Source organism: Sminthopsis crassicaudata, chromosome 2 (assembly GCF_048593235.1).
Source record: "Sminthopsis crassicaudata isolate SCR6 chromosome 2, ASM4859323v1, whole genome shotgun sequence".
Taxonomy (NCBI): Eukaryota; Metazoa; Chordata; class Mammalia; order Dasyuromorphia; family Dasyuridae; genus Sminthopsis; species Sminthopsis crassicaudata.
In genome coordinates this window covers 275,243,197-275,255,989 of record NC_133618.1, presented here as the reverse complement: position 1 = coordinate 275,255,989, position 12,793 = coordinate 275,243,197, and the positions used below count along the sequence as shown (strand labels likewise).

At 36.1% G+C, this 12,793-nt stretch overlaps 1 protein-coding gene across 8 annotated transcripts in view; it reads right to left on the bottom strand.

The window, feature by feature from the left end:
- TRIM69 (tripartite motif containing 69) overlaps positions 1 to 12,793 on the bottom strand; it is a 38,731-nt gene that overhangs the window by 17,727 nt on the left and 8,211 nt on the right. For 4 of the 8 annotated variants that reach the window (XM_074289523.1, XM_074289526.1, XM_074289521.1 and 1 more), the window contains exons 2-4: positions 7,580 to 8,065; positions 6,979 to 7,074; positions 4,626 to 4,859 (exon numbers count right to left, since the gene is read on the bottom strand). In XM_074289523.1, the coding sequence (XP_074145624.1) occupies positions 4,626 to 4,859; positions 6,979 to 7,074; positions 7,580 to 7,999 (750 nt within the window). In that variant the 5' untranslated portion in view covers positions 8,000 to 8,065. Of the gene's footprint in view, positions 1 to 4,625; positions 4,860 to 6,978; positions 7,075 to 7,579; positions 8,132 to 12,793 lie in introns of all 8 variants that reach the window. The other 4 variants (XM_074289524.1, XM_074289527.1, XM_074289528.1 and 1 more) reach the window with 2 other exon arrangements.

The window sequence follows — 12,793 nt, the reverse complement described above, 5'->3', positions numbered from 1 at the left end:
AGCATCTATTTAAAACCATCAGTAAGCATCATATATAATGATAAACTAGAACCTTTCCCAGTAAGATCAGGAGTGAAACAAGGTTGCCCACTATCACCATTACTATTCAATATTGTACTAGAAATGCTAGCCTCAGCAATAAGAGCCAAGAAAAGGATTCAAGGAATTAGAGTAGATAATGAGGAAATCAAACTATCACTCTTTGCAGATGATATGATGGTATACTTAGAGAACCCCAAAGACTCTGCTAAAAAGCTGTTAGAAATAATTCAGAACTTTAGCAAAGTTGCAGGATACAAAATAAATCCACATAAATACTCAGCATTTTTATACATTACTAACACAATCCAACAGCAAGAGATACAAAGATAAATTCCATTCTAAATAACTGTCAATAGTATAAAATATTTGGGAATATATCTGCCAAAGGAAAGTCAGGAATTATATGAGCAAAATTACAAAACACTTGCCACAAAAATAAAAGTCAGATTTAAATAATTGGAAAGACATTAAGTGCTCTTGGATAGGCCAAGCGAATATAATCAAGATTACAATACTCCCTAAACTAATCTATTTATTTAGTGCTATACCAATCAGACTCCCAAGAAACTATATTAATGACCTAGAAAAAATAACAACAGAATTCATATGGAACAACAAAAGGTCGAGAATTTCAAGGGAAGTAATGAAAAAAAAAAATCAAATGAAGGTGGCCTAGCTGTACCTGATCTAGAACTATATTATAAAGCAGCAGTCACCAAAACCATTTGGTATTGGCTAAGAAACAGACTGGTTGATCAGTGGAATAGGTTAGGTTCACAGTGAATAAAAATAGCAATCTTAGAGTGTGACAAACCCAAAGATCCCAACTTTTGGGATAAGAATTCATTATTTGACAAAAACTGCTGGGAAAACTGGAAATTAGTATGGCAGATACTAGGCATGGACCCTCATTTAACACCACATACGAAGATAAGATCAAAATGGGTCCATGATTTAGGCATAAAGAACAAGATCATAAATAAATTAGAGGAACATAGATTAGTTTACCTCTCAGACTTGTGGAGGAGGAAGGAATTTGTGTCCAAAGGAGAACTAGAGATCATTATTGATCACAAAATACAAAATTTTGATCAAATTAAAAAGCTTTTGTACAAACAAAACTAATGCAAACAAGATTAGAAGGAAAGTAACAAATTGGGAAAACATTTTTACAGTTAAAAGTTCTGATAAAGGCCTCATCTCCAAAATATACAGAGAATTGACTTTAATTTATAAGAAATCAAGCCATTCTCTAATTGATAAATGGTCAAAGGATATGAACAGACAATTTTCAGATGATGAAATTGAAACTATTTCCACTCATATGAAAGAGTGTTCCAAATCACTATTGATCAGAGAAATGCAAATTAAGACAACTCTGAGATATCACTACACACCTGTCAAATTGGCTAAGATGACAGGAACAAATAATGATGAATGTTGGAGGGGCTGTGGGAAAACTGGGACACTGATGCATTGTTGGTGGAGTTGTGAAAGAATCCAACCATTCTGGAGAGCAATCTGGAATTATGACCAAAAAGTTATCAAACTGTGCATACCCTTTGACCCAGCAGTGCTACTACTGGGCTTATATCCTAAAGAAATACTAAAGAAGGGAAAGGGACCTGTATGTGCCAAAATGTTTGTGGCAGCCCTTTTTATAGTGGCTAGAAACTGGAAAATGAATGGATGTCCATCAATTGGAGAATGGTTGGGTAAATTATGGTATATGAATGTTATGGAATATTATTGTTCTGTAAGAAATGACCAGCAGGATGAATATAGAGGGGCTTGGAGAGACTTACATCAACTGATGCTGAGTGAAATGAGCAGAACTAGGAGATCATTATACACTTTAACAACAATACTATATGAGGATGTATTCTGATGGAAGTGCATATCTTCAACATAGAGAAGAGCTAATTCAATTCCAATTGATCAAAGATGGACAGAATCAGCTACACCCAGAGAAGGAACACTGGGAAATGAGTGTAAACTTTTAGCATTTTTTGTTTTTCTTCCCAGGTTATTTTTACCTTCCGAATCCAATTCTTCCTTTGCAACAACAACAACAACAACAACAAAATTCGGTTCTGCACATATATATATTGTACCTAGGATATACTATAACATATTTAATAAGTATGGGAATGCCTGCTATCTAGGGGAGGGGGTGGAGGGAAGGAGGGGAAAAATTTGGAACAGAAGGAGTACAAGGGATAATGTTGTAAAAAATTACCTATGCATCTGTACTGTCAAAAAATGTTATAATTATAAAATTAATTAAAAATTTTTTTTTAAATTTTTAAAAAAAACATCTAATCCCCCAACTATGGGTATTTCTCAAGGCACTGTCTTAGTCCCCTTTATTTACCTACACTCTCTCTCTTCTGGTGACTTCACCTTCCATGGGCTTATCATCACTTTGCCAATGTGTCCAGCCCCCAAGTTCCTTCCCTTTACCTTAACAACCTACTGGAAGTTCCAAACAGTATGTCCTGGAGAGAACTCAAAGTCAACCTTTCTAAAACAGAACTCATTATCTTCTTTCAACCCTATCCCTCTTCCATATTACCTTATTTTTTTCTATCAAAGCTACTCTCATTCTTCTAGTTACCAATATTTTTATCATTAGTATTATCCTTGACTCCTCACTCTCCCTCATTCCATGTATCCAGTGCTGCTAAATCTTAACATTTCTATCTCAACAGCTCTTACATTCAAACTCTTCTCTGCTCACACAGCCACTACTTTATTAGTAGTGGTCCTTGTCAACTCTCAGCTTTCTATTTGTTCTTCTTTCCCTCAAGAATCCCTTCTCTCTAGTCCACTCTCTACACTGCGCCCCAAAATGAGCGTCTTCAAGCATAAATCTGACTATGACACTCCTCTATTCAATCAAGTTCAGTGGCCTCCTATAGCCTCTAGAATAACATATGAACTTGTTTAGCTTTCAAAACTTTCCATCATCTGATACCAAACTATCTTTCCAGATTTTTTGTAGATTCCTTCTCTCTAGTCCAGCCAAATTAGCCTTTCCTGTGACTGAAGTGCATTTTATTCTCACTTCAATCTCATAGAATCCCCTTTTTACATGATCCCTCAACTTTCCTGATCCCTCAATAATTAATTTCCTTTCTCTCCTTGTATTTATTTGTAATTTTCCTCTTCATATCTATTCTGCACATATTTATTATAGGTATTTGTTGTCTTCTGGTTACAATATAAACTACTTGACAGTTATATCTCCAACATCTTGGATTGTACCTGGCACATAGTTATTTAATAAATATCAGTTGATTTATTAGTTGGTTGGTTGATAGGCAAGAACCATTACAAGGACACTAGCCACAGGATAATCCCTCTGAGAGTTAAAAATATGACTTGTATTGACTGAGAAGTTCAAAGGGCATTTGTTTTTATCCATTCTCTACTTCAAGCAGTGGAGAATGAGTAGGAACTGCAACGTTCAATTTGGTGCATCCTGATTTGTATGGGGATTAAGGACAAGCATACAAAACTTGTTTAAACAAAAACAACAATAAAAATTATAAATCAATACATTTAACATTATTATAAATGTTAGGATTTCCCATCTTAATAACTAGGTGTTAGCAGAATACTGGCTTAGGTACAAAAGAACTAACAGCACCTTGTTTTTCTTCTAGTAAATTACACAGCTATTGCTGTGATTATTTTAGTGAATTGAGGGAAGCTTGATTTTTTGGAGTTGTCTAGGATTCTTTGATTTTTTTTTTTTACCTATAAAGTCTATCTTAGATCATTTGATATTTTCCCTTAAAAAAAGAAAAGAGCAGGAATTTTAATTAGACCTCACCTGTGACTATGTTGAGAACTAATTGGTTTAATATTTGCCACTGAGTTAAAACTTACCATTAAATAAATAAATGGTGTAATGGTTAATTTTACCAAACTACTGTCCCCCCCTTCAATTAGATAGAAGAGTAGATGGAGCTCTGGATCTGGAGCTAGGAAGACCTCACGCACTTACTAGCTTTGTGACCCTGTTTGCCTCAGTTTCCTCATTGGTAACATGGGAATATTAATAGCACCTACCTCCCAGAGTTTTTGTGAGGATTATAGAAGATGATTAATATAAAGCATTTAACATGTTGTTTCACCCATAGTTAAGTGTTAGATAATGTTGATGCCAAAATCACAAAAGTGTGCTCTACCTCTATTAGATCTCAGCATGCCTCAGATCACAAAGGCTTTTGGGACAGCACAGCTAATATTGGAATATGTATTGGAATAACCCGCCTACTATTGCTCAAGTGAGAAATAACTTTCCTACATACATTTATGCTGATTGTTCCTGCCCACATATTCAAACTAATTCAATCCCTTATATAAAGGAAGAATCAGGCTGTTGGATTTATTAATTACTATTACCTGGTACATGCTATGAAAAAACACAAGCTCTCATTTCAAGAGGAACAGTACAAACATAAACACTCACAAATATATGAACCCCAATCACCTTAGTCAGGCTTGTTTTGTTTCCCTCAATTTGGCAACCCCCTTAGGTTCTCAATTTTTGCTATTTATCTAGTGAGTCTTACACTAAGGAAGTCGAAAGGATTATGCTGTTCCATTTGGACTTGGATGTCCACTAACATTTCCTTAGCTAGGACACATTGCTCCTGTAGCTGGTTCAGACTCCTTTCCATGTCTTCATCCAGTTTTTTCCCCATCTCCAGAAGCTCATCCAGAAGTTCCTTCTCCTTGTTGTGCAGGAACTGATGCAGCTTTAAAAACTCCAGGGAGATGTTTTGCTGCAGAAGTAGCTTGTTTTCCTGAAACCTCCATCACAGACATGGTAATTACTGAGACTAGTGTTTGGAGATGAGGCCCCTTACCCCCCAACATTCAGACAACTTAGGGAACACAAAACAAAATTATATATATGACTGGCTTGCTGAGTTCCAATATTTTTATGTTGGAAATATTTCTTCCTGCCCCTAATAGAGTATTACATTCTATGACCTGATGTGCCACAATTTTATTTGGAATTCAGAAAAAAGTTCAGCAGTCAAAGGAGTGGATAACTATTGCTACTGCTGTGGCTGTATAACCTTGGGGAATTCAATGAGACTAGATCTTACTCATCTACAAAGTAAAAATATTGGACCACACAACTTCTGCGGTTTCTTTTAGCTCCCACAGTCCATTTTTCAGGACGATTGAAAGACATAGGTCTCTCTAGAGGATTAGAGACTTAAAGCTAGAAGTCATCCCAGTAACCAGTCATCTAGCAGCCTCCTTCTGGTATAGGCTAGGAAACAGCCCCAAGAATATTAAATGGCTTGTCTAAGGTCACATTGGTATCAAGGTTGTCCTGACATCAGAGCCAGCATACTTTCTGCTCCATGTTTTCTCCTTCTTGATCATGTGGGTATTGCATGTGGGCACTTTGGGGTCATAGGGAAACTCTAGGAAGTCCTGCTATCCCCAACTCATGATCCTAAAAAAAAACCTGATCTGGAAGACAGGAATTGAAAAGTACTATCTCTTTTCCAATTGCAGAAGAGGGTAGAGATCAGAAATCATCCAGAAGTGACAATAACTGAACTGAGATATGGTTTTAAAAATTCTCTAGTTGTTCTGTGGGTATTATTGTTGCCATCTATTATTTCTTTTTTCTATTTATCACCATATTCCTTTTTTCAGATGCTAAGAACTAAAGATGACTTTTGTGTCCTAAAATGTTCAGTGAAGAAAACAGTCTCTCATATATTCCCTTAAACTATGTTTTTGTGGAGCAAACATATTGTAAACCTCCTAATGATTAGTTATAATATCTAATTCATTGTCTGGGAGCCCAACTGAAAAATTAAAAGGTCATAGAAGCAGGGTTGGAGAGTGTATCACAAGCAAACTGGACTGTCTCCCTTTGGAGAAGCTTGGGGATACAAAGAGAAGAAGGAGAAGCCAGCAAGTGCAGCACTTTGTACCTATCCTACAGCTCTTATCACATTCTATTTTATAGTCTAGTTATTTTGGCATTGTATTAATATTTAGTAATTAATATTAATAGTATAGTATAATATAGAATGGGGAATATTAATAGTATAATATAGTGTAGAATGGGGAGCTAGGTAGTACAGTGGATAACAGTATGCAGTTTAGAGTCAGAAAGACTTCTTCCAAAATTCAAATCTGGCCTCAAATACTTACTATGGGATCCTGGGCAAGTCATTTAACCCTGTTTGCCACAGTTTCCTCATTTGTAAAATGAGCTAGAGAAGGAAATGGCAAACTACTCTGCCAGATGGGGTCATCAGTCAGACATAACTGAAATAATTGAAGAGCAACAAAAATACTTGAGATGATAAGAATACTCATACTCTTTAAGATTATAAGAAAAATGTTGTGCAAATTATAAAGTGTCTGTGACTACATTGCAAGCTCCTTGAAGATACCATCTATTATTCATCTTCATTTTCTTTACTGTACATGGCATCTGTTTGCTCATAGTAAGGCCCAAGTAAAATTTAGTTCAATTGCTGAATGAAAGCAGAACCGCAGAGGCCTCAGATGATCTACAGCTTGAATATTGTACCAGAGAAACATTTTTACTATAAATAAAAGAATATTTGGAGAATATATCCAATATATCTTATATATCCACATATCCAAATAATCATAGCAGTGATCATATCAAGTGAAAGGTCCAATTCTTTGATGTTGTCCAAAAGTTATCAGTGATTTTACTCTAATCTTAGTCTAAAAGGCTCCTATACTCATTCTGGTTTCCAGTCCATCTCAATTGCCCATCTCTCATCTAGCCCTTAGGATGATCTAAGTGGAAGGAAGATATACAGTGCCCCAACTTTCCCAATAACATTAACACTAAACTATGGAATCTAGGATATTATGTCCAGGTCTTGTCCCATCCATCACACAGTGCCTTACCTTATGAGCACAGATTGCCTCCTCTTGCACGCTTTTTAATCTCTGCAATTCCTTTAGGCTTGCTTCCACCTGAGTTTGTTTGGTGGTCAGCTTTCCCTGGGAGCATCAGATGGGGTTATTCTCCAACAAGTTTGAGAGAAAAGAGGGCTACAGGAGAATATCACCTTAATGTTCAATACAGTATGTAAAATTACCAACCATAGGCCTTTCATAAAATTAGGAATAAGTGAAAAAAGCAGCAAAAGAGGGAAGTTTTTTTTTTTTTTTAGTGCAATAGTTCCTTGCTGCATTCCTACTCCCATCCTCACAATAGTTCTAACTCCTTCCTAGACTTCTGGGGAGAATAGCAGGAATAATGGTAATGAATAAATACCTGCTTGTCACTAATGGGAATATGCCAGAGCTGCTGAGTACATCCAAGGAGGAGAGCTTTTAAAAATGGTCTGTATTTTTTGAGCACTTTGCAGCTTAGTACTTGTTTGAATTAATCCTATAAAACTCAGGGTCAGAGGAGGAGGGGAAGGAAATGAGTCAGGGCCCACTCTATAACATGTTTGTCAGTTTTTCTCTATGGGTAGTTCATGGTGTGGGGCTTACCTACCGTGTAGATCTGAACAGCTTCGGTTATCTGCATAAATTCTTGTGAATGTCGAATGTCCTTACACTGGAAGCAAGCCAGCTTCCCTTCCTGCTTGTTGAACAGCTTCAGGTTCTCACCATGTTCCGGGCACTGAGGCTGAGCTTGGGTCAGAGGCATATCTTTGAGTCTCATCACCAGTCTCTCTAGCACCGTGTTGGGAATAAAGTTCTTGCTCTGGCATGGTATGAGACACTCGGGACACACCGTTTTCTGATGGTGCCTCCATGACTTCTCAATGCACGCTTTACAGAAGTTGTGGCTGCAGGTCAGCATAACAGGCTTAGTGAACCATTCGTGGCACAGTTGGCAGTGCAGCTCCTTAGTGACATCCTCTATGTTTGCCTTGTTGTTGGGAGTGGAGTAAGTGACCATCTTACCCATGTCTTTTAAATTGACATTCAGTGAAGCCTTAGAAGAACTGTTGAGAGATCTGTCAGATTTCTGTTTCTGTTGGGAAAGGAATAGTCATAGTAAGTCCCTCTTTCCAAGCTCTCTGTAAGAAATGTTGAGGACCTAACAGAAAATCTAGATTATAAGGGGCTGCTTTGTATTTCCAACCAACTGACTCTCAGACCTAGGAATAAGGATCTAGAAGCCAAGAATTGTAAGAGCTAAAGTGCCTAGCCAATCTAGCCCCTAAACAATTTAAAAAGGAAACATACACAACCATATGTTACGTTTGGTCCAACGTAGATTGTCCCCGATAGCAAGAGGGTGGGAAACTCTGGTCACCACTATCATCTACTTCCAAAAGTAGTACTGAGCAAGAGTTAACGATAAACTAGACACACTTGATTCTGAAGGGGTTTCCCATGGATTGTATTCATCCCTAAAATTGTTACAAAATTTAGGCCCTGAACCTTATCATCTGGTTGAAGGGAAAAGAATTGCACCATTAGTTATCATCCCTTGTTTGAATACAGAATGGGCTAAGGCCTGAGTCTCCTGAATCAAGGACCAAAAGCTTTGGTTCCATTGATATGAAAGTTAAGTTCCAAAGTGTGAGTCAGGAATAAACCTACTGATAGACCAAAAGTCACAGAAATTGTGGCCGAAGGAAAAAATAACATTGTATTAATCTGTTATGCTTTTATATGTTGTCCCATTAATCCATGTCTTTCTATGTGAGTAAAGTGCTTTGCAGGACCGCAAATGTTGATGACTGCTTAAATTATTCCTAGACCCCAGGGGGTACAGCTGCTTGCAGTGTGTACAGTTAAGACGAAGAGTGATCCATAAGGCCAGCAACAGGACACTTACAATTGACCTCCAAATAATGCTTGTAATATAGCTAACTGGATTGTATCTATCAACACGACCATAATATGGAAAACAGTGCTCCCCATACAAGCAGTACTTCAAGGTCCATTCCCTATAAATCTGACCTTGCAAATCATGGTTAACATTTCACATTGCACAAAACCCTTCCCTTTTTCATTTCCATCTGGACAACAAAACATTATTCCAATTGCTCTCCAGAATTGTTCACAATGCATTATAAATAACAGTACACAGGAAATACTTATAAATAGAATTTCCCCAGGCTTCTTTCTAATCTGCACTAATGTTTTGGTGATATGTTATCTCTATAGTGACAGTACCCACTCTCTATAGTGAGAGTATTAATGTAACTCAAAATATGCAGAAATATATACTGCATTTATTAGTTTTTCTCTCCTTCAATCCTTTAACAGAAAGAGAGCCCCACCCTCCTTAGTGGGGCAGAAACTGGTTTGGGCATAGTGAGTTTGGTGGACCTTGAGACCTTGCCTAGCAAACTGCTCAGTGCTGGCAGGATGTGGCTCAAGCTTTGGCCATAAATGCAAGATGGCTGCCCATAACAATCCTGCCACACCAATGCATTCTTGATTACCAAGAACAGTGCCCACAAATCTTTACTGCCTCCACACTAGCCAATCTTCAACTTCATATTAATATGTCCTTATTGTTCAGTTGGAACAGTGCTCCCTACAAAATATGTATAGTCCAATACAAAAAGAAAAGGCACAGAGGATGTTAACACAAAGGATATGGTGTATGGTTATGGTTTAAGGTGTTTTCGGCTCATATGCCACAGGACATTGAGTAGTTGAGGAAATAAAAGATTATAAGTGTTATAGTGTTTCATGCATAAGCGTGATAACACATTATGAAATCAGATCTGCTATAGTGATTGTACCTTCCATCTTATTCCCTTTGTGTTTGTGTTTGTTTTTTGTTTTGCTCTTCCTCAAATTAATGGATGCTATGTAGATTTAAATAACGTTACTCATGTTGATTGCACAAATTTTGATTATGAACTTGTTTGCTAAATGGTCAGTAAGCAGATGGAGCCCTGTCTGCTAAACCATTCCTCTAATCCCTATGATCTTACTTCTATATCCTGTATCTAATTTTTCTATTTTATATGAAGTATGTCCAGTTTACTTGTTTAGTTTTCAATGATCAAACAAAGTTAAATTCTGTAGGGCAAATTGCCCCATTTGCTAGTTGTATATAGAACATAAGTTTTCTCCACTGGCAGGGTGATGATTTCTATTTTTCTCCTGACACAGTGATGATGTTATTGTCTTGGGTACCCAAACCATTGCCTCTGCCCTATGTATATTTGTATCTAAAACCTTTGATTTCTATTCTGACTTCTCATAAATTATGGCAACTATTAATCAAAGAGCTCTTAATGAATATCAAATACAAACTCATATAATTGCTGGAAAATTAATGGAGGCTTCTCATTTAGTAATATCTGATACTAATCACCATTGGTATGACTTTTTAATTCTCCTTCTGTACAAAGATATGTTTCTGTATTAGCTAACTCCTTATTAGTTTTTGCTACTGTTCTTGCCATATTATGTATATGCAATTGTTATATGTTCCTCTGAATGAAATAATATATGTATATATATATATACTCAATTTATCCCTAAAGTTTCAATGACCTATACTATCTATATGTAAGAACTTAAGGTCAAATGAGTGGTTAATATGTATTAGAAATTCTTCCATGTCTCTGCACAGGCCCAACATATAAATTGATATATCTTCTAGGTGACTCCCATGCCTAAAGAAAATATCTGCCCCTCTAAACAAACATATTTGAATGCCAATTAGATTAAATCCTGAGAATTGAGGAACAGGAAAGGAGGCTGTAAGCCAGAAAATATTGTAAATTAGGAGACTGGTTGATCTCCCAATTGTTCCCCTCAAATGTTTTGCAGAAACTTGGCCAAGTTCCTGCAAATGTTTAATATTGAAATGACCATGATACTGTACTAGCTTGGGAATCTCACCCATGGTGAAAATTTTCTACCTGGAACTTTCCCATTGGGAATCCTGAGACCTGAAATTCAGAACCTCCCAGCTGAGACTCAGGAGTTGATGCACCCCCAAATTGGTGATGTTTTCTGCTACTTTTTAAGTTTACATTAGTATTGTTCTAATTATATCAGTATTAGGGCTTATTAGCTGTTGTTGCTATTGCTGCAAATTGCCTATACATTTGACTTTTTAATAAATCAATAAAACATCCATCATTTTCTTCTTAAGTGTGTCTTATTAGAGGTGTGAATTTGAACCACAATTTTTTTTTAATCATAACCTTGAGCCATCCTGGCACTATGCCTTCTTTGTTCTTTTTTTTTTTTTTTAAATAATACCTAATCTGGAGTGGGGTTGGTGTAGAGATCCATGATGTGGCTTTGTTCTGGAGCCACCCAGGAAAACCGGCTTTTTGTGAACAGACTCTTTGAAACAACTCAATTAATCTAATTAACCCTATTAATAACCAAGCTGGTATGTGACTCTCTTTCTTTGGTATCTCCATATTCTCTCAGTGGGTATTCCTTCCTACATTTGGCATTAGGGCAAAACAGATCTGCCCCTTTACATTTGGTATAGTCAGAAGGATAGTTTGCCCCCTTACATCCATTCATTTAAAAAGGAGAATCTTATAAGTTTAGAGTTCAAAAAGTGGGTTACCCAAATTGCAAAACTATTTGAAAATGTGATAGCCATTACAGTGCTTCAATGTAATTCATGTCTTCAGTTATTTTCTCCTTTAGTTACTGAAAAGTGGCAGGTGCCTTTGAGCTGCCTTGAATTATGTACTAAAACTGGCAGATTAAAACTCTCTCCCCTGCCTTAGGAATGAGACTTTATTTACTGCAAAAAAATCCAATACTGAAAACCATAGGCTGAATAATAGACAATTCTTATTATGGTGTACCAGTTCAGGTTAATTCCTTTGGTACAGGCCCAGTTGTGTATATACAATTTGTGTTTCTTTTTTGTTATCACCACTGCTGGATAATATCATTGACCACCAGTTCATTTTGTTTCTGAGGTTTTTCCATTACAAGTTACATGATCTAGAATCAATCCCTTTCAGTACAAGTATAAAGTACTTGACTTTTAAATACTTTAAATTCAGGTTGAGTTTGGGATTTTTTTTAACATAAGTTCAAGTTCATGAAGGCATCCTTTTCCAGAAAAAGCCCATTTCAAACCCATTAAAATGTGTTTATTAATATGTTTGTCTTCTTTGATTGTTTTCTTAAATATCAGGATATTTAGGAGAGTCAAGATTACAGAGATAAATTGGAGACTCATCTGAGCTCTTCCTTAAATCCCCTTCAAACAATTCTAAATAATGATTCCAAAAAAAGAAAATCTGGAGCAGTAGAACCCATGAAAGGTAAAACAATTTTCCAGCTCAAGACAAATAAGAAGATTGGCAGAAAATGGTAGAAAAAGGATTTGAGTAATTTTAGAAGAAAATTAAGTCATTAGTGACCTATTTAAGAAGAGTAGAATGTTAACCCAAAATGATTTTTAACATACTGTGACCTTTTTCTCAGTCAATATTCCTATATATGTTACTTGAAATGATCTTCTGTTGGAAAGATATCTAAGGTCATGTGGGAATTATGTAAATTTGAATATTTTTTCTTTCTCCAAGGCAATGTTTAGATTTAGAATGATATTAAATCAGTTAAATTGTTTCTGAAAGGCTTAAAACAGACAGTACATTTTTTTTCTTCATTGCGCATATACTTCCAAAGAAATCAAAGACAAAGGGAAAAACCCATATATACAATAAATAAAACCCATATATACATATATATATATATATATATATATATATATATATATATATATATATATATATATATA